At 43.3% G+C, this 22,084-nt stretch overlaps 1 protein-coding gene across 10 annotated transcripts in view; it reads right to left on the bottom strand.

Annotated features, from left to right (window-relative positions):
• Positions 1-3,918: 3,918 nt before the first annotated feature.
• The window catches only part of ZMYND11 (zinc finger MYND-type containing 11), a 103,775-nt gene continuing 85,609 nt past the window's right edge, over positions 3,919-22,084 (bottom strand). For 5 of the 10 annotated variants that reach the window (XM_028751443.2, XM_028751449.2, XM_028751445.2 and 2 more), the window contains 11 exons: positions 19,835-19,927; positions 18,786-18,873; positions 18,023-18,078; positions 17,155-17,232; positions 16,352-16,470; positions 14,389-14,596; positions 12,285-12,353; positions 11,361-11,414; positions 10,832-11,104; positions 8,920-9,105; positions 3,919-6,816 (listed from right to left, as the gene is read on the bottom strand). In XM_028751443.2, the coding sequence (XP_028607276.2) occupies positions 6,694-6,816; positions 8,920-9,105; positions 10,832-11,104; positions 11,361-11,414; positions 12,285-12,353; positions 14,389-14,596; positions 16,352-16,470; positions 17,155-17,232; positions 18,023-18,078; positions 18,786-18,873; positions 19,835-19,927 (1,347 nt within the window). In that variant the 3' untranslated portion in view covers positions 3,919-6,693. The remainder of the gene's footprint in view (positions 6,817-8,919; positions 9,106-10,831; positions 11,105-11,360; positions 11,415-12,284; positions 12,354-14,388; positions 14,597-16,351; positions 16,471-17,154; positions 17,233-18,022; positions 18,079-18,785; positions 18,874-19,834; positions 19,928-22,084) is intronic. The other 5 variants (XM_028751446.2, XM_028751447.2, XM_028751452.2 and 2 more) reach the window with 2 other exon arrangements.

Raw genomic sequence — 22,084 nt, 5'->3', positions numbered from 1 at the left:
ATTTTGTGGTTTGCCTCAGGTGCAAAAATGTCTTGTACCGGCTCTGGAAACCGCATACAGCCAATGTGACAAAACTTCAGTCTAGGGAATTTTTAGGCTACATCTGTGGGACATATTGCTCCAGCCCAAACATTTATTGTTGCTTTAATTTATGCAGTTTCCTGCTTAATTGCAGAAGCTGGCTCACGTTATACCAACATGGACCCAATATATCTCCACATATACTTGACTGCTGAATCAAGTATCTTTTATAGATGAATGATAATAACAACCTCTAAACAGTTTGCATGAAAATAGTATAAAACATTTTTTTATTAATACTTTTTTTATAGCCAACAAACTATAAAAACAAGTAGACATAATTTTCTTGGGTTGTAGTCAACTTTTTACTCAGACTCACTGAAATTACTGCCAATGACGTAACTTCGCTCCATTAATTCCAGTGAGTCTGCTCTGAGTAAAATTTAGTTGAACGCAACCCAAGAAAATTATCAAAATATAGATAAAATCGACTTAATTTAAAAACAAAGTAAACATAAATAACGTAACATGTCTGGGGAGGTCTTGCCAAAACAAACAAGTTTTTGGCAGGTGTCAAAAAAATTCACAGCAAAGGTATTGACCCGCCTGCGGTCATCAGGAGTGGCTCTGCTCACTGCCTGCCCACAATAAGAAGCCCTGCCTGGTGTTAACAGACAGATGCCTCACAAACGCAGAACGAAATATTATATGCCACTTGTAAAAATGCAAGTTCTGCACCTTTGCCTGCCTGCGCAAATTCTTTTAAAGGATATCTGCACCTTTAAAAGAATAAAAATATAAACCCCTATTCATAGCAGATATCAGAGCGGTTGACAACAGTCAAAACTATACAATAAATGCCATAGAGCCACTTCTCCCCACCTGCGCCCTTTGTGGGTGGTAGACTGACTACTTATGCCCTGTCAAAAAAAGAGGAGCAAAAGTGGACAGGGATTAGCATTGCAAAAATCCATATGCTAATGTTTATGCCTGGATACATTCCCCCCCCCCCCCCGAATGAAGGCTGTAATTTCCAATGGAAATGCATGACAGAGTTGGAGGCTGCAGGAGCAAGCAAGCAAGCCATGCTTACCCCTGCTCTGTGTCTCTGCTTGGTGTGAGACAGTAAAGTGTAGGAAATGACAGTAGCCCCACGGCAGATCTCTCTCACACCCCCCGCCCCCCCGCCCAGATTGCTTTGCACATTAGCTCGCATTTAAATCATGACTAACTTTCGGTCATTCCTAGGTTCTGATGAGAGTGAAATCCCTACGGATGTCTGCTCAGAAGACTCATCCAGTTCAATAGATCTTTCTTCCAGGTAAGTGTTTTATAGGACTGTAGTGTCAATGTGGAGCTATATCCAGAAAACACTGGCATAGGGAAACGATAGAGCATTCTTAGAAGAATTCTGATTACAGTGGCACCTCGGGTTAAGAACTTAATTCGTTCTGGAGGTCTGTTCTTAACCTGAAACTGTTCTTAACCTGAAGCACCACTTTAGCTAATGGGGCCTCCTGCTGCTGCTGCTGCTGCTGCTGCCGCACCACCGGAGCACGATTTCCGTTCTCATCCTGAAGCAAAGTTCTTAACCTGAAGCACTATTTCTGGGTTAGCAGAGTCTGTAACCTGAAGCGTATGTAACCCAAGGTACCACTGTATTCTTTTCTTATTGTGTCCCGTTCTCTACTAGCTCATAGTTTTTGCACTGCCAAAGCTATACAGACTCTTAGAAAAGGGATCTGATTAGTGGAAAATGTCAAGTGTCTTGTGAATGACTTAAGCGCACACAATGGATTCTTCACGTAGCCCCTTTAATCCTAAACTTCCTCTATTAACACTTAAGGAAAGTTAAAGGTTTTCTCATGTGTTAAAAGAGGGGGGTGTTTTTTCCTACCAACTGCTGAACGTTCTTAGTATAAGGATGCCCAGTTCATTTTGCCTTCTGAGACATCTTTTTTAAAAGAATACTCATCGCAAAGTATTGGAAGACACAAGATCTACCCACTCTGGAAGAATGGCAGATGAAAGTGATGGAGTATATGACATTGGCCGAGATGACAGGCAGAATCCGTGACCAACGAAAAGAGACGGTGGAAGAAGAATGGACAAAATTTAAAAGTTATCTTAAGGACTACTATAAACTTAATGAATGTTAAAATGTTGTGGTTCCCAGAAACAAAGGGGTACAGGGATATAAGGTTAGAATTATAAAAGAGGACTAAGATGATAGAGAATGGAAAGTAACAATGGGGAGTTGCTAGTTGAATTATGGACATTGGGATGCAGAGAGGGGGGGTATGGGGAAGTCCAAGAAAAGAGGTTTATGAAAATATGTTCGAAACTATACGTGTATGTTTGTCATTTTTAGTGTTTGTTTGTTTCTTTTAAAAATTTTGTAAAACCAATAAATTTTTTTATTTTTTTTTTAAAAAGAGACATCTTTTTTAAAAAGAAGAAGAAAGAATTACTAGCACACTTGGAAAGCAGATGTGCCTATATAAGGATCACATATGTGAATTCATTCAACACAGTTAAAACTGGCAGAGGCATCTATGACTACTGTAAGGAAACCCCGAACACGTTGCAAGGAAATGATCCAATAAGGAAAGAAGAGAACTGAAAGCTGAGGATTGTGCACCATCTAAGGGTATCCAATAGGAACTCACTTCAGCTCCTGCCACTGTGAGGGTCAAAATGGCTTAGTGTGTTTGACTAAGACTGGAAAACACCAGGTTCAAATTCTTTTAGCTATTACATTCTGTGGCTAGTTGCCAACTCATCAACAACCTACATCACAGGGTGGCTGTGAGGAGGGGGGTTGGGCTTCCTTGAGGAAGGCAGTACAGTCGTACCTTGGAAGTCGAATGGAATCCGTTCCAGAAGTCCGTTTGACTTCCAAAACGTTCGGAAACCAAAGCGCAGCTTCTGATTGGCTGCAGGAAGCTCCTGCAGCCAATCGGAAGCCGCGGAAGCCCCATTGGACGTTCGGGTTCCAAAGAACGTTTGCAAACCAGAATGTTCGGGAGCCAAAACATTCGACTTGCAAGGCGTTCCGTATCCAAGGTATGACTGTATATAAAATGTTCTAGATATTGTTCCACACTACATGTGAGAGGCCTTTCTCAACGGTGGCCCCACAACTCTGGAACTCTCACTACAGGTAATAAATTTAAAATGACAACACCACCACTATTCAGCGGCCAGGTTGCTGACTGGGGCAAGGTGCGGGTTGAGCATATTGCACCAATCCTGACCCAACTGCATTGGCTACCAATTAGGTTCTGAGCCCAGTTCAAAGTGCTGCTGTTGTTTCTTTACCTCTTTAACAGGTCTTTGGCTGGTTGACAACCAATGCCCTTTTAAAATGTGTTGGGAAGAATATTGAGTTATTCTTGTTTTTATTATGTATTCTGTAATTTTATCTTGTGAATGGCTCTGAGACCTGTGGGTATAGAGCAGTATACAATAAATGCTACTACTACTAATAATACAGTGGTACCTCAAGTTACATACGCTTCAGATTACAGACTCCGCTAACCCAGAAATAGTGCTTCAGGTTAAGAACAGAAATCGGGCTCCGGCGGTGCGGCGGCAGCAGGAGGCCCCATTAGCTAAAGTGGTGCTTCAGGTTAAGAACAGTTTCAGGTTAAGAACGGACCTCCGGAACGAATTAAGTACTTAACCCGAGGTACCACTGTACTATATCAACTCTTTGTTCTGTAATAAGTTTGCAAAATGACCAGGCTAACCTTGAGCCCTGACTCCTCCACCCACTGTGAAAATGGAATAAGCATGAATGTGCATTAAGGCTTTGCTAACAGTGTGGATTATGGGAGGTGCAATGCGTTCCAAGAGGCCAAGCGTAGTAACATTAACAGGGAAAACCACAAAGCGTTTGTTGCCTTTTCAAATACATTTATTAACCAATGTTAACACATTTAATGACTCTATATATTGCTAGTCAGAGCAGCTTACAAAATGCCAGAATGCAGCATAGAACTGGACAGCCACAATGAGTAAATTACAATGTGCATAGTGGCTAAGCTCAACACTTTAATATAGCTTTATGATTTGCAGGGGGGGGAATATTTTTATTTTTATTTCAAATCAAGATTCCTAAAACAATTATATTTCCCCCCCTAAAACTTATACAAAAACCAGGCCACAATTTTTTTTTTTGTTCTTTTTCTGATTTTTTTTATATAAAAAAAGGAAACACAGTTTTCACACTGTAGTAACTTGAAAATGTGCAACCGTGTCAACAGAGACAAAAAGGGAGAAAAAGAAAACCCCAAAAAGAACACGAATCGTACTTTCATGCAGCTATCAGTTAAATATTACATATCTTGGAATGATTTTACACCAAAAGAAAAAAAAGAGAGAGGGGAAAAAAGAAGAGTTTTCACACAAAAACTTGCTTTTTATAGGGCTGGACCGAAGTTTATTTTGTGGTTGTTTTTTTTCCCCATGGAAAAATCGTAAAATAATCAAAGGGCGCTTCTGAGTTGCACTCAAAATAGTGGTGAAACTTCCTTTATAGTTGCAACGCAGAGCAACGAAAGCTCATTTCCTAAAGGATGTGAGGTCACTAAGATAAAGCTGGTACAGGTGCTCACACAAACCTATAGCAACCTTTTATGAATGCAGAGGCCCTGATGCTTTTAAGGTATTCCTGGACCTCCACGATTTCCCCATTCATCTGGGCAAAGGAATCAGACTGACAAGAACTCCTCCTCCTCTGCCTATATGAATGAGGCAGTTTTTGCCTGTAAAAGATCGTACGTGCATACTATTTGCATGTGCAAATATCTCTGAATCAGGGGGGAAATACGCCCACCTTACTACCATATCTGATTTCAGTGGTGGTAACAGCAACTTGGAAATTATCTGGTAGTATCTATTCCTGTCACCGCTTTATCTCTTATGATTTTCAGTTGCAGTGAAGATCACAGACGACTTTGCATGAGCTTCATCTACCTACTGGCCCTGACAATACCTAGAGAAAACTAAGAGAGCTTTTCCCTCCCGTTCTTCCATTTCCATTGTGTTACCGCTTTCAATAAATATCCAAGAGCAAAATAAATATTTACAAATTATTTTTCTACCTTGAAGGGGGTAAAAAAAGAAGAATGCTATGGGTTTAATGGGCATTAGTCAAGTCTAAGACCACCTTTTTGAAAGAACCCCTAAAATGGTGAGAAGCTTTGGAAAAAAAAGTTGGTTAAATAAACTTTACACCTATTATTAAAAATTGTCTCTGAACATGGATGCAATTTATATATATATATATATATGTATATATATGTGTGTATATATATATACCTATACATAAAACAAAACAAAAAGAAAGGAGGGAAATCAGTTTTCAACTATCGATCCATTCCTATTGGTAACGCTTCTTAATCCAGACATTCCGCAAAAGACAAACTTTTTACAAATCACAGCATCTTTTAATACAGGAAAAGTAACATGCATTATTCTTCATTCTAAGTATAGAGATGGCAATAACCAATTATTACAGACATAACTGCTTCTGTGAAACTTAAGTGCTTCCCCCATCCCCCAACTTTAATTAATTTACTGTTGAGTTAGTAATTGTAGATTAACGGGCAGTCAAATAACATTCCATATGGTGGGGAACTGTGCAGAATGGGGGATTGTAAGGGGACAAATTATTAAGCCAGTTTTCTACTTATGCTTCCTCCTTTTAGCTCCATATGTGACTAACGATGCAAAATTGGGTGTCTTCCCCCCCAAATCTTTTCTTTTTTGGCTTCCTTTTTACAAGCATTCATGTTGGAAGGAGGATGAAATGTGCAAAAATTTAAAATTTAAATATTATTATTTTTCTAAGATCCAGCTCAGCAAAAAGGCTACCCTAGTCCCCTGTGATTTTTTTTAAGCAATAAGATCAAAGCTAATATTTTTTTTTGTTATAAAAGCTATATATTGAAAAAATAATAATAATAGTGAAACAAAACAAAACTGGGGGGAAATCGTTTTAAGAAAAAATATGCAGGACTAGTACCTGCTGTGTCAACCCTGTTCCCAAAATTCAGTCATATACCCACTGGCACAAGCCAACAGATAATGCCTTTAAACAGTAAATTAAGCTGAACAAAACCAGCTCGTGTGATTAACAGGTAAATGTTACATCAAGGTAGTATGCTTTTTCTTTCTTTCTAAGCAGTTTTAAATGTCTTACATTCAGATCTCTTTAAAATGTTCCTGTCATTATATTTCTTCGTCTCTACGAAACCTAAAAACTTCGCTTTCATTTTTATTTTTTTTAAATTTGCTGAAAACCCAACAAATTGTCTAGGTTAACAATTACAAAAAGAAAAAGAAAAAGTAGAAGCAGTGTGCTCCAAATTGCCTTACGGACAAAAGGAAAAGGAAAAAAGAGGATTTTTGAGAGGAGCGTTAAAACACAAGACTGAAAATTTTAACTGTGCAAAAAGTTCTTTACGAAAAAAGTGTTTTAAAGGCTGGTAGGGGGGAGGGAAAAAAGAAGAGAGGGGGAAAGTAGAAGAGGGGGAACGAATTCTAATCAACAATTCTGACCCCTTGGGAAACAAACTTTAGAAATGAAACGAAACCCAAAAAAACCTGCTGCATCAGAGGATAGCACTGCACTGGGGTGACTCCTTTGCAGAGAAAGGGGGGCTCTCATCTTTTCCTGCGGCAGGTGCGTTTGTGCTCAGCGTGCCAATGTTCCTGCTGACACTTGATGGAGCAATAGGAAGTGTTCCAGCAGCAGTGATACATGGCCTCCTCTTCACAGTTGTAGCACTGAGGGGGAGAAAGGAAAACAGCAAAAACAGTCAAGTGAAATTTAGGCACACGGCCTCTCCTCGGTACCTATTGCTCATCCTGCAGCTGCCTGTCGGTCCAGGACCTGCCTCCTCCCCCCCCCCCCAAAAAACCCCCTGATGCTATTTGGTTTCTGGAAAACGTTGCAAGTTTGAAACCAGCCCACCAGTTCCATCTGGTGGCACTGGGTTCAGATCCAGATTTAGGGCTGACTCCATCCCTTGGTGACTTGCAAATCAATCAGTGAACTGGCACCTCTGAAAGCAGGTTTTTTTTTTTTTTGTTCAAGGTGGGATGGAGGGTTTATTCTGTGTTGTTCGCACATGCAAACCACCAAGTAACAGACATGCATGACAATGCTGATGACCTTTGATCGTTCATAGGTTGAGGGCAGACCCAAACTAATATAATCTAACATGGCAGAGGATGACTTTTAACAGGCATCAGACAGTGGCCTGGGGTTCTACATTTCATGACTGCTCCCCATCTTAGTATTTTCAATTTAAACATTTGTATCCCGCCTTTCCACCCATACGGTACTCCACGGCGGCTAACAACAAATGCTACAATACACCCAAACCATTTTTTTTAAAAAAGGGATCAATGCCAACAAAAGAATAAAAACGGCAAAAAGCAGCCAAACGGCATCAAAAGAAAGCATCCTCCAAAACAAAGAAGCAAGGATAGCAGTAGCCAAACAGGTCAAGCGGCGTCAAGATGCGGAATAGCAGAAGCTTAGACAGGTAGCTGAAAATAGGCAGGGAATGGGGCAAGCAAGCCTCCCATGGGACAAGGGCCAAAGCCCAGAAAAGCCATGCACCACCTGCCCAGGTTTCAGCTGTAGGTCTAAGCAAGGAGAGTGTTTAGTATGGAGGAGGGGGGTCGGGGACCCTGCAGGTGTCACTGGGCTCCTACTCCCATCAGCCCCAGCCAGCAAGGCCAGGGATGACCCCCAGGTCCATAGCGGCCATCCTGCTCTGCAACAGAATGATGCTCCAGGAGAGCAGGTGAGCAGGATGGAGCTGTCTTGGCCTCTGGCAACTGAACTGCTGCAGCTCTGTTTTGGTTGGCCTCTTACTCTTCCTGTCGCTTTCGCCAGCTGCAGATATTCTACCATTAGGATTTGCCAATCTTCCGTGTTGGGTATTGTTGTGTTTTTCCAATTTCTTGCTACTAAAATTCTGGCCGCCGTTATTCCAAACATAACAATGTTCTTTTTGATTCCCTTATTTCTTTTGGCAAAATGCATAATAAAATTAGACTGATCCCTGTATTGTATAAATGTAAGTTCGTAGGGAGGTATAAAGTACAGTGAGATTAACTGGAAGTCAGTTTTAAATTTCTTCTCTATAAGTTTTATAATTGTGTTCAGTATCGGGAGTATATAGGATGATAATTATATTAATCTTCTTGTATCTTATAGTGTGGTGGTTTGTTTGATTTTTCTGTTATTTGTTTGATTGTTTGTTTACTTGTATGTACGTCTGTTTTCTCATAAATGTATTTATTTTAAATTAATAAAGATTTGTTTTTTAAAAAATGAACTGCTGCAGCTCCCCAGGGCCAGCTGTCACCACCTCCCTCCTCCTCACAGAAAAAGGTCTAAGGGCAGAGGGGTTGGGAGGCTTGCTGAGGTCTCGAGGGAGTGCCATTGGTGATGTGTGTTAGGGCACCAGAGGCTTGGGTGGGATTTGCACTCCGTTGCGCCTCCGGCGTCAGGGGCACAAAGGAAAAGCAGGGGAGGGTCGCAAAGGGCTGAAAAGGCCAGGCTTTGCAACCCTTCCTGTGTGTCATGATAACTGCGCAAAGCGTGACAATGCTTAACAAAGGGAACAATCTCTTTCAACCGTGGTACGTGTGCAGGGAGGAAAAGGAAGGGCTGCAAAGCAACTGGGCATCAAGGAAAAAGGGAAAGCAAACGATGACTCCTGCAGAGATGATGGAGAAAAGAAAAGGCCCTTCCACGCCCCCCGTTGGCACTGCGGAAATAAAGCCACAAAACAGGCCACTGTCCATCCGTCTGCCCTGATAATGACGCTGCCTGCATGCAATAGTTAGTGATTTGTAGCCAGCGCTGCTTACCCACTGCTTCTTCTTGGTCTGGGAAATCAGTTGCTTGTGCTGGCTGGCTAGCTTCTTAACCTCTTCTAAGAACTCCTCTTTGCACTTCTCCTTCACCTGCTTTGTCTTCCTGTCGCACTCTGTCTGCATGTTTGCAACAGCTTTGTTCACAGCCTGCCTTTTTTCCTCCTCCATTTCTGTACGCAGCTGGGCGGGGGGGGGGGGGGCAAAGAAGCAGGTGAGCAGGTGAATGGACATAGCAGTTTCCACACACACACCCCGCAAAAAAACAAACACCCAACCTGCAACAGGTAACACTCCACATTGCCAGCTGCTTTCCAACATGGAACTGACCCCACATCACCCCTTCTGATTCACACTGTGCCTACTTTCCTCTCAATCTATTCTTGGCAGTTCTCCTCGGCTGCCGTTTGGAGTCGCAGGCATCTGCCTGGGCGCTGGAGCAAAGCTGCCAAGTGGCTTGTAGGGATCAAGTGTGCTGGATCTGCCTCAACAAAAAAAAAAACCCCTTGAGATTTCGCCAGGCTGTGCCCACACTGGGGCAAAACGCACAGAGCAGCTGCACCAACTGATCTGCGCAGCCTGAAATTCAGGCAAGTGCCACAACTGTGTTTTTGGCACGTGTGATGCATCACGGCTGATGCTGCCGCATTGCTCCAGTTTAGAAGATGCATATGTTCTGTCTCAGGCTGCAACACCCATGGCACAACCAGGTGCAGATGCAATCTCATTAAAAGCAAAGGAAAACACTCCTCTTTGAAATCTTTGTTGATTGAGGAGCCAGCTATAGCATCATGTAATGTCTTGCACAGGATTTTTTTTTTAAAGAACAAACTGCTTTGAGGATTAGAATTAATCAACAGCCTCAACAAAGATTGTTCTCTTCCTGACATCCCTGCTTCTGCTCCCTTTAAATCCCAGGCCACTCCTCCGTGTGGGTGTTTGCCCGACTTTATGGGTTCTAATGCAGCAGAGGTGGGGAACCCCAGATCTTCCTCTTCCCATTCCCACAGGCCAACTTTGGCAAGTGGGTGGGGAAGACCCACCTGTCAAAGGGGTCTGGTTTGCCTTTCCCTTGGGGAACGCGCTGGCAAAGCAGCACTAGCAGGACTCGACCATTGGTTCACCAGCTGATGAGAAGTTTCTACCTTGCTGCCTGCAATGGGTCTTGCATCAGCAGCACAGAACATACTGAAGCAGCCCCCAGCAGAATCAAACCCTGCCCTGCTACTCGTCAGTTGATGCTACCCCAATGACATCAGCTGGTGGACAGGTGGGTCTGGTTTGGAAGAAAATGGTTTTGTTGGCCAACCTGGAATCCCTGAAAGGCCAAGAGTAGCTTGCAGGCTGGGGTTTCCTCACCCCTGCACTAGTGCAATAACAATAATAATTTATATAGCGATGCTCTCCCACCTTAGCAAGCCTTACAAAAGCCATACAAGGCAAGGCATTTCTTATTGGTGTGCCACGTTTCTGCCACGCAGCCAACGTGGTACCCTTCAGATGTTGCTGGACTCCCAATTCCAATCACCCTTGATCGCTGGCCGTGCTGGTTGGGCTGATGGGAACTGTAGTCCCAAAAACACCTGGAAGGCACTCCACTGGCCTTAAGTCACATTGGGAGCAACATGCGTGGCTGAAGCAACATTTAAACCAGCTCACATTCTACACACCAATGTCCCCCTACAAGAGGTGGTCCTGTACTGCTCCCACAGGGCTCGAGGCCAGGGACTCTTCTCCAACAGCCGTTGCTTTTAGAAGAGTTTACCTGGGAAGGGATCAACCAGGGGTTATCACCCCTGTGTGGAACAATAGGTACACTCTGAAGGAAGGGGGAAATTGATACATGGTGGTGTGAAATTTGAGGGTGGTATACAATTGGAATTAACGCCTTCCCTGTGTTCAGAATTACCTTCTCAAGAGCTTCTCGCACCACCCTCTCCGTCTCCCTCTTATGATCAGCCTTGAACCTTTCTTTGAAGTCGCTGAAGATTTTGGTGTATTTGTCATGGCACATGTTTTGACATACTCCGTCGTTATTGGTCTGGGTGCTCCGATGCAGCATTTTTGGAGAAGAGGCACTTAACTTCTTTGTCTGGGTTGACACTGAAACTTTTTCGATGGGTTGAGGCATTGTGGGGATTTCCTGGCTTGAACTAACTGCTTCCGTTTCAGGCTCCGGCTCCTGGGGGAAACCAACAAAACGACTCCTCTTAATCACCAGTGGAGACGAACGTAATCATCTGGGTTTCAGATATACAGAGTGGGAAGACACTGAAGCAATGTGCAAATCAGGTCCAAACACACCTGAAGGCAAAAGGAGCAATGCTATATAGTATTACAGCACTACAACAATAACACAGGTGACCATGCCAGTGCTGCAAAACTACCTAATAAGGAGGGGGAGAAAACACATCTAGCATAGAAATGAATTAACTTGCCAGCTTCTCCTTGAAATCTTTCAGTCCCAGCTGATCATTACAAGAATTCTGTAACTAAGAAACAGAGACTTTGTTTTTTCCCCCTCTTCCCTTCTCAATGCTTTTTCCTTTTGTGTTGTGTCTTTTAGATTGCAAACCTGAGGGCAGGGACTGTATGATTAGTAAACCCCTTAGTAACCCCCTCTGAGCCTTGTTTGGTTGAAGAATGAGGTGAAAATGAATGAATGAGTATTACTACACACACAGAATAAGGGCTGTAGGTTTACAGAACCAGAGACTAGGTGTCTCTTGACTTTGGCTGTACAGGTTGGGGCAGATGTAACACTGGCCATGAGATAGGAAGCAGGCTGCAGGTTAGTGTACACACTTTCCCTCCCTTCCCAAACTCTGCTTAAGGCGGGAGCCCTGGTTATGTACAATGAAAGTTGGCACAGATGCAATGCTAAACCATGGTTAAGGCAAACAAGGGAAGCAAGGAGGAATTTGCACGGAAGAAGGCAAGAGAGAGTGCTCTCCATCTCCTAACTGCGGTTAAGAGATCGTCAGTGTTACATCTGCCCCAGGCCACGGGACTTGACGTTGTGGAATTTTGAGCTTTCCAGTCACTTAAGTGACAGAACAAGCGGATGTCGCTTTTAGCAATCAATCCTTAATGAAATGAGAGCACAATTTATTTACATAGAACTGCATTTAAAAGATCCAGATTGGAGAACTTGGTCCAAATAGGTAAGACAGCTTCAAGCAGTAATTTGGAACAGTAATGCACTCTTTTAAGAAATGGCAATCACTCTTCTGACATTCACACAGTCAATAGTAATGGAGTATAAACTGAATTTGTGAATGATAAGAAAGAAAGGATGCCTCTCATAATTTTTTTCTCCTGCCTTATGCATAGGTGCATGTACCAAATTTGCTGTTTCTTACTTCCTTTTTGGGTTCCACGCTTTGATTACGTCTTCCTTTCTTTGCCCTTGGTTCCTGAGTAACCTTTAGCTGGAGATATTGTTGAAAAAATAATATAGTATTAATTCAAATGCCATAAAACACTAATTCAGAATTGCTGATAAGTAATGAGTATTTTACTTTTATTTCTCTGCAAAAAAAAAGTTGACTATATATAAAAACACAACCTACAAAATAAACGGTTCATTAATACCAATTAATTTATTTCTATATGCTGAACTACGTAAAGCAAACTAAAAGAATACCAAACCTTTGAAAAAGCCCCCAAGGAGGATACAGTGCTAAGGATACAGTGCCAAGCAAGCATGTTTGAACCGCAAGGATGTAACTAGATCTCATGGTGACATTGCCTCAGTTATTAAGCTATCATATGGCCATAAACTTTAAGAGCAGGGTTTCCCAAATTTGGATCTCCAGCTGTTTTTGGACTACAACTCCCATCATCCCTACCTAGCAGGACCAGTGGTCAGGGATGATGGGAACTGTAGTCCAAAAACAGCTGGAGACCCAAGTTTGGGAAGCGTTTTTTTAGAGCATCTGGGAAAGCCCATCTTCAAGGCAACTTGGAGCTTCCTTCCAAGAGCACAGATTGGAGTCACACTGAAATCTGGTTACATAATAAAATTAGGATAAATGAGGGAGGGATTCAGAGCAGAGTAGGCATTAACGTCACATTATGAACAGCCAACTTTCATCCATGCTAGGCCACAAAGAGTACAAAACCTGAAGCCAAATCAAACCAACTAAAATCTCAAACTTCATCTGAATCCAACAAGAAACAGACTACTAAATAAAATGTAAATCAGTAAGAATATGGCATATTTGCGGCGGCGGTGGGGGGCATAAAATATGTTTTGTGACTTTGCTTTCACTGACAATCATTTAGCTTTTAAACAGTGCATGAACTATTGTCCCAGAAGCTCTATTAAGAGGCTGGAATCCACAAACTGACAGCCGTGCCAACATTCAGAGATTATTGATCAAAACTGCAATACAGATTAGGAATACGTGCAGCCATTCACCTTTGTTTTGCATGAACTGCCCTACAGATAACAAACAACTCACGCTTATATCCCTCTGGGTAACATGTCCTTGCAGAGGAATTAAAAATCCAACCCTGCTGTTGACACAGCAGAGGCAGCTGCTGTTAGTGCCACGACTGCAGCAGCATTAAATTGCATGGGCACAACAAATGAAATGGTTGCAGCTGTCCAATAGGTAGAAGGATCACATTTAAGTTTCCCAAGTTCATGACTGAGTGGGGCAGGGGGGAATCAGCATTGCACAAACAGGCTCATAAATACAAAACAAAGGGGAACAGAAATTCATTAGTAATAGCCATCAATGCATGTTTTACGCATCATCAGCAGGACATGTTCACAGGACTGACATGCAACCAAATAACGTTGTGTATCATGCAAAAACAGGAAAGCAGATCCTATCAGCTTTCGGCTCATCTGGCACAGTATTGTCTACACAGACTTGCGGTGGCTCTTCAGGGTTTCAGACAGGAGACATTTCCAGGCCTTAGGTGGCGCAATGGGTTAGTGCATCTGGCTGTTAATCAGAAGGTTGGTGGTTCAAGCCTACCCAGGGACGGCTGTAGACAGGATTCCTGCATTGCAAGGGGTTGGACTAAGATGACACTCAGAACTGTAGATTTGGAAGGGACCCTACGATTCTAATGGGAAATGCCAGGGAGTAAACCTGGAACCTGGAACCTACTGATTGTAGAGCAGATGTTCTACCACTGAACCACAGCCACCTTGCTTCTGGTTTCTAGTCTGCAGTGGAAACCTGAATGCCTGTGGACACCTATCTTTTCATTCCTCGCTCAAAAACATTCTTGGAGAACCGGGATGTCAGGAACAAACTTTATAGATTATCATTCTTGCTACGAAGTATGGAGTGTTTCTGAGGAATAACAGCTGGCGCAGAATTTGTCTTACTCAAAACAGGAACACGCTCGGTGAGAAAGCAGACTCAAAAGAACAGCCTAACTTTGTGCACGAATCCACGGAAAGTCAGCCTTCACCTGCAAGGCTGATTTCCCAGGACGACTCACCTGCTCATTGCTGGTGGAGGAGATGCTGGATTCTGCCTCCTCCTCCCCTTTATCCTCGTTCTTTGATTTCCAGAACCTGCCGTCTCGAAGGAAGCGCTGGTGTAGTTCCAGCTCATCACACGCTTTTTTCCAGCCCATGCTACGTTTTACATGCAGCCGATGTATATTAACTGTGATCTCTTGAATATTTTCTGAAGGAATCCAGGCCCTGGACAACGTAAATTAAAAGTCATTCTTAAGAAAGCTCAGCTGCATGTTTGATTTATGCACACCTCTTGAAACTGGCTAGGGCACAGTTTCTAAAGTAGTGTTTTTTTTCATATTGAAAGTCTATACGTGAATTATCATAAGGGAAGATACCTTACAGTCTTTTGTTACAGGAGACCCTACCTGCCCGCGGACTGTCTCTCCAGAGTGCTGCATGCTCTGGTTATCTCCTGCTTGGACTACTGCAATGCGCTCTACGTGGGGCTACCTTTGAAGGTGACCCAGAAACTGCAATTAATCCAGAATGCGGCAGCTAGACTGGTGACTGGGAGTGACCACATAACACCGGTCCTGAGAGATCTGCATTGGCTCCAGTACATTTCCGAGCACAATTCAAAGTGTTGGTGCTGACCTTTAAAGCCCTAAACGGCATCGGTCCTGTATAGCTGAAGGAGTGTCTCCACCCCCATCGTTCAGTCCGGACACTGTGGTCCAGCGCTGAGGGCCTTCTGGCAGTTCCCTCATTGCGAGAAGTGAGGTTACAGGGAACCAGACAGAGGGCCTTCTCGGTAGTGGCACCCACCCTGTGGAACACCCTCCCTTCAGATGTGAAGGAAATAAGCAGCTATCCTATCTTTAAAAGACATCTGAAGGCAGCCCTGTTTAGGGAAGTTTTTAATATTTAATGCTGTACTTTTTTTAACACTTGATTTGGAGCCGCCCAGAGTGGCTGGGGAAACTCAGCCAGATGGGCGGGGCATATATAATAAATTATTATTATTATTATTATTATTATTATTATTATTATTATTAGCCTCATATGATGGGACGGTTCAGATGCCAGTCTAAAAAAAACCCCATGGATCAGAAATGCACTATGTACCTGTGTGTTCCCCCCTCTCTTTAATTACTTAATTGAATACAAGATTTCAAGCTACAGTTTGCTGTGATTTGTCAAGCCACTGTTTACTGTGATGTCCAAGGCAGGAAACTATGGCTTGAAGCTGACAGCAAATCTGCTTTGTAGGGAGTACTCAGATCACAGAGTTTCCAAGCTCGGGCATCACAGCGAGCTGAAGTTTAGCAAACCAAGAAATATTGAATTCAACTGGGTAAGCAAGCAGCACAAAGACACATGGGAATTCCTGGGCTAACAAATAATGCTGACATTTAAATCGGGCCATTGATTTTCCACCTGAAGCTTCCCCCACCCCTTTTTAAAAAAATAGCTAGCATAAAAGAATAGTGTTACCAAACGTGTTTCCCCTCTAGCAATGGTTCTATATTACCCTTCTTTCTTACTTTGCTTCTTACAATAAAATGGATGTGCTTTGCAATTGGGGGGCAGGGGGCGGGACCTATTGCTGTAATATGGATTTTTTTTTTAAAAAAAACAGCGCCTTAGATAAGGCTACTTTTATTTGTATGTGGTTCTGATCTCATCCCATTTTGCACATGTCTAAAATGCCATACAACTGTAAGTACCAATCTTTTATTCAGATTGCTATATGAAGAAATGAGTCAGGCAGACTTTGTCTCATTCTTTTATCTAAAATAATGTTAGAGAGCATCCCTGCAGCAGTTCTGAAAGTGAAATTTCTTGTGAGTCACTGGACAGTCCCTCATATCTTTTCTAAAATCAAGTGAGTTAGGGAAAACAAAACATGGTCTATGTGGCTTGTAATTATTCTTTTTTTCGCCTGGACCTTAAGAAACAAAGAGGTAGGCTCATCAGAAGCTGCAGATATGAACATACCTTTGGTGGTGGTGACCAAAAAAGCGAACGTCCACCTGATTGTCCTCTTTCTGCATGACTTTGGCAGGCCAGAATCCAAAACCTTTCATTTTAGCCCAAACCAGCTCATGATTGGGTATCTAGAAATTAAAGAAAGATGTAAGTTGTAGAATGATGGCTGGCTATGGGACTTAAAAGTATGACACTCAACTGCAGAATCAAGATGAAACTCATCTGTGATAGTGCTGAACTACGTCTTATACACAGGAACCATAAGATTTCACCTTTGTGAGCCTAACACCACAATGCCAAACCATTATCCCCTATCCCTTTCGCTGCAGGCACAGCAAATCTGAGGTTCCTAGCTTAAATTTAAGTACTCTGTTAGAATTCGTTTGCACCTAAATACCAGGTTATTTGATGCCAACAGAGGCTGACCGACATGTGAAGTTCCAGGCGCTTGAGCATTTTGTTCTCTTGCACATGGGAAATGCTCCATGTGCCCTTAGGAATCTGTGCAGGTTCGCCAGAGTTGCTGGATTAGAATCAAAAGTGTAAAATGAGTTTCAAGCCGGTACATCTGAATGCTTAACTGGTGCTTGTTCCCATCATCTAGTACTCAGAGATTTCATTCTGCAATCACAGCTGGTAGCCATTAATAGACCTTTGGGTTTTGTTTTGTTTTGTGTTGTTTTTTAAAAAATAAATATAATGTTCTTTAAAAGGTTATCTGAGCTGCTGGCCATCACCATATATTGTGGCAGCAGATCTGAAAAATTAATCGTGAGTAGCATGAAAAAGCAAACTGAAGATGTAAAACTTACACAAGGATAGCAGAACCAATTGTCGGGACGCGCGTTCGATAAATAGAAACAGTTCTTGCAAAGCTGAAGTTCATCCAGCTGAAACGGGAAACAATCTGTAAGTACATTCTCTAGCATGGTTATATTTTTGACTGGGGTTTTCACGTGGTCTCTGCCTTTGCAAAATTATACTAGCTGTACACGCTAAGCAAATGTTTGGCCTTAGCACTCTTTTATTTGTGCTGAGTATAAAACCAAAAACTTCTTCAAATTTTTTTTAAACAAACTATGACATGAATATGAGAATAGTTAGCAAACTTTAAAACATTTCCTACCCTCTAGAATAATTTGACTATGGAAGCACTAATGCAACAGCTGACAATGTTTAACTCTATTTAGATGTCTCCTTTTTTTTTTAAATTAAAGTGAAAAAGTGGCCTCGATTTTCGAAGCAGGTGTCAAACATCTCTGATCTGGATGAGTGCAAATGCATGAACCAGAATCTAAAACACTTCACTTCTAATTCCGTCTCTTTCCATTAACTAATCAGCCACCTTTCACAAACTGAATAAAAATAAAATCCATTTTCCCTCTTCTGTTTGCATGATTTAAAAAATGCAGCTATGTAAGCCCACAGTTATACGGGAAGATAGAATAGCCAATAAGCTTGCTAAGAAATGGTGTATTTTTAAAGCTGACAATATTTACAAAACACAACAGAGCGTCTCACTTGGGGCTCTCGATGTTGCATCAACTGTTGCACAAGATTTACTTATTTCCAGGAAAACTTTCAAGACAAATGGAACCATTTAGCATATGGAAACCGGTAGGCAATTATCCTGACACCAAATAGCACTGCCAGCCAACTTACTTGCTGGATATTACTCACCTCGTGGCAGGTGTCTTTGTAAAGCATTCTGGCTATATCAGCTTGCTCACTGTCCGCTGCAAATAAAGGCACACAAAACTAAGTATTTGCACACTTTTCATACAACCACCAATCTCTTATTAGTGTGAAGAACCAAATGGATACATTTATAATGGCTATTTACTAATTTCTGTTCTGATTCCTCAGAGCTTCTCAAGAACTCTACAATTCTGTAGTTCTTGCACTGGTGCTCTTTGCCACGACTATAGGCCAAAGTTCCCCAGAGCAAATATTTACACATGAAGGGCACATTCGTAAACGCACAACAGAAATAAGGAATCTGAGGTGCACGTTACAGACCTCCTGAATTTTCTCTTTTTACTGTGGGGAACACAACAGATGTGTTTGCCAGACAGAGTATAATCTCTCAGTGATATATCCAACTATGGTGAGAAAGGGGTGTTTGACCTTTAAAGCCCTAAACAGCCTTGGTCCTGTATACCTGAAGGAGCATCTCCACTCCCATCGTTCAGCTGAGATCCAGCGCCGAGGGCCTTCTGGCGGTTCCCTCATTGCGAGAAGTGAGGTTACAGGGAACCAGACAGAGGGCCTTCTCGGTAGTGGCACCCACCCTGTGGAACACCCTCCCTTCAGATGTGAAGGAAATAAGCAGCTATCCTATCTTTAAAAGACATCTGAAAGCAGTGCGGGCCGGACTAAGAAGGCAATTGGGCCGGATCTGGCCCCCAGGCCTTAATTTGCCTACCCATGGTTTTGACCTTACCTCCGTAAAAAATCACTGTGTTGTGTAGAAGCAACTGAGCGTCTGCTTTGAACTCTTCGTAGCTCCTGTACTTTCCTTCGTTTACTTTCTAAATAGATTGAAACAGTCATAAAAGCATGCATTTGAGCTGGCGACCAATCACATCCAGGCAAACACAGGCCAATAACTTCTATATTACACATTTCGTGGGAGTAAAAAAAAAAAAAAAAAGCGGAACTGTACACAACCCAAAGAACAGATTTTGTACACTTAAGGTCCCAGCTTCAATCCGTATCATTTTTGATTGACAGACACCCCGTGACACATTTGGAACAGGCCCTTCTGTGTGGCACAATGCTTAGCTGACCATTCAACCACTTGTGTCATTAAGCTTATCAAGGCACAGGGTGGGGAAGCAGCAGCAAGTTTGGCGAGGCACAAATGTGCAAGCTAATCTGGCACTTTCATCAGTGTATCTGCATCACACTGACCTTGCCATCACCCCACCTGGCCTCTCCTGGTAACCACAGTGATGCCACCGGAAAATGCTGCTCCCCAGCCCCACAGACTGCTATTGGCTTAATAAAGATGTAAGTGCTACGTCTATTCAGGGTTTATTGGCACGTGATTGATCTAGAATAAGCGGTTTGAGGGCTGCCAACATTAACATGCCCACCCACCCACCCACCCCCAGATCTATCCCTATTCCACTGCCGTTCATCGTCTTATGAAAAGGCACACACAATTCCAATACTATAAGGGAAAACCGGGGGCAGATCTACTGGGAAACTAACAAACCTTAAGCTTCAGGACCCAAGAAGCAACTTTTAATCTACACTGCTTAATTTTTTGGGGTCTAGCAGACCCAATTTGAGTCACACGACTCAAATCAGTTGATTTTCTGCTGTGCGTATTTCAACCGTCTCAAAGTTTGAGAGTCCGTCATCGTGATCTGCCGTGGACCAACTCCACCGAAGAAGACGACAGCAGTTACCAGACCTCATTGCTGGTTGTGAACAGTTTAAACTTCAGGGCCCCCCAGAATGTAGGTCCACCACTGGAGAACATACCTCTTGTATAGTTGGAACATCAACGGCTGTGTGCACCAGCCTACGGTACATTGGGTGCTTGTTGTCCTTGCCTTTCTTGTTTAGATCAATAGCCTAAAAAAAGCATCACAGTAAATCAGTTCAGTAGCTAGTTAGTGCTGTAACAGAAAAGCACTGACATAATTCAAATGTACTCAGATGGAGGCCCCAAAGCGTGTCTGTCTGACTAGTGGATGCGCATGGACAATGTTAAATTTTCTGAACTTGCTAATTCAAAAATTCCTGAGGTCACCTTGCAAAAAGCAATCCTTGTTAAAACAGCCATGCTATAATTATGGGGCAAAACCCACAGCATTTCTCTCTCCATCTGGAACTTTTAAACAGTGATTCCTTCCCAAAATAGATGTATTAAGCTTCAAACAAATTGGGGTGGCGATTTCCAAGTAAATTCTGCTAACTTGAATTTGCATGCAAAAAAAGGAAGGTTATTATTTATTGCATTTATATCCCACCTTCTTCTCTCCCCCCCCCCCCCCCGCAAAAGGTGGCATACATAGTTCTCCCCCTCCTCATTTAACAACCCTACGAAGGAGGCTGGGCTGAGAGGCAGTGACTGGCCCAAGGTCACCCAGTGAGCTTCATGGCCGAGCAGGGATTTGAACCCTGATCTCCTAACATTTCAAGTTGGAAACTGAGCTCACATTTGATTTCCAAAGCTAAATGTGCAAATACGCAAAAGTCAAAACCACACTTTCTGTCAAAGTTTATGTCAGGTCAGCAGGTGTGCCAACTCTAGAGGGGTGAGGTGTCTTCAGCCACCTCAATGTTGAGCGGGTCCGGCGCACATGTGTGATGCCACACACAATGCGCACTAAGCGCCGCAGCTTCAGTGGCCGGCTCCTCCAGAGAGCTCAGCCTCCTCTGAACAACACGCAATCCAAGTTCCCTCAGTCTTGGGGACAAGCTGGCACCTTTGCAGGTAAGCAAGAATAGGGCCCTACAGGAAGTGAAAGGACACCCAAACCATGCTTCCAGAAGAGCGTGGCCACTGCAGCCAAGCTCCATGTGGCTTCTCAGATGACCTGATGGGAAACCGGAACAGGAGTGGAACTGTGCAGTGACAATATGCTTGTGAAGCCTTGGAGCATGTTCTGCCATGGTACATAGGGCATTAGCAGCAGGCCCTGGCTAGAAGAAGCAGTGGAGAGGAACAACGGAGGAAGCTGGCATGGAGAAGGCTATTGAGGAGAGAAGCAGACAAACCAGTGGAGAGATTACAGGGGAGAGGGACTGTGCTGCTGCAGTGCTGCCTAAAGAGGAAGGAAGGACAGAGAGAAGTAGGGGAAGGAAGGAAGGAAGGAAGGAAGGAAGGAAGGAAGGAAGGAAGGAAGAAGAAGAGTTTGGATTTGATATCCCGCTTTATCACTACCCAAAGGAGTCTCAAGTGGCTAACATTCTCCTTTCCCTTCCTCCCCCACAACAAACACTCTGTGAGGTGAGTGGGGCTGAGAGACTTCAAAGAAGTGTGACTAGACCAAGATCACCCAGCAGCTGCATGTGGAGGAGCGGAGACGCGAACCCGGTTCGCCAGATTACGAGTCCATTGCTCTTAACCACTACACCACACTGGAGCCTGGGGCTGCTCATCCCTGTGGTGAGCCAGGGAGGCAGGAATGCGATAGGACACAGGAAAGCTGCACCTATTGCAGACAGGGGTCCTGTAATGCCAGGGAGTTCTCCAGCTCTCTGAGTAAGAGCCGCACCAAGTTCTCTCTGAAAGGAAGAGATCATCTGGGAGCCTGAGAGCCTGATGCACCTTCACAAGGCTATCTCACGGACTGAAGTCATGGCCATTTGTTACACAGACACGTGTTATCCAGTGTCACCCAGCTGTTAACAAGAAAATGCTGTTGTCTGCCAAGAGGTGCTCAAGCTTCTCTGGGCCACGGCATTCTCCCAAATACAATATAACTGATGGAACAAGTCCATTCCGAAGCTAATCCACACGGAGTTGTCTGGTTGCAACCTTGCATGAATTCAAGCATGAGGTCACGGCCCTGTTGAAACCTGTTTTTCATGCAATCTTTTGCCCGCCATCCTCTAGCAGAGGGCGGGGAGATCAAAAGCAGCTGGAGAGGTGAGGGAGAAGGGTGTAGAGTGGGGGGAAGGTGAGAGAGGCCACCACTGCCTTGTCTTCTGCTCTGGAAATGAATTGAAAGGTACAGGAAGAAACACTAGAATCTGGGGCTTAGCCATAAAGAGCAATTGCAC

The sequence above is a fragment of the Podarcis muralis genome, chromosome 12, assembly GCF_964188315.1.
Source record: "Podarcis muralis chromosome 12, rPodMur119.hap1.1, whole genome shotgun sequence".
NCBI lineage: Eukaryota > Metazoa > Chordata > Lepidosauria > Squamata > Lacertidae > Podarcis > Podarcis muralis.
This window is presented reverse-complemented; position numbering and strand designations above follow the sequence as displayed.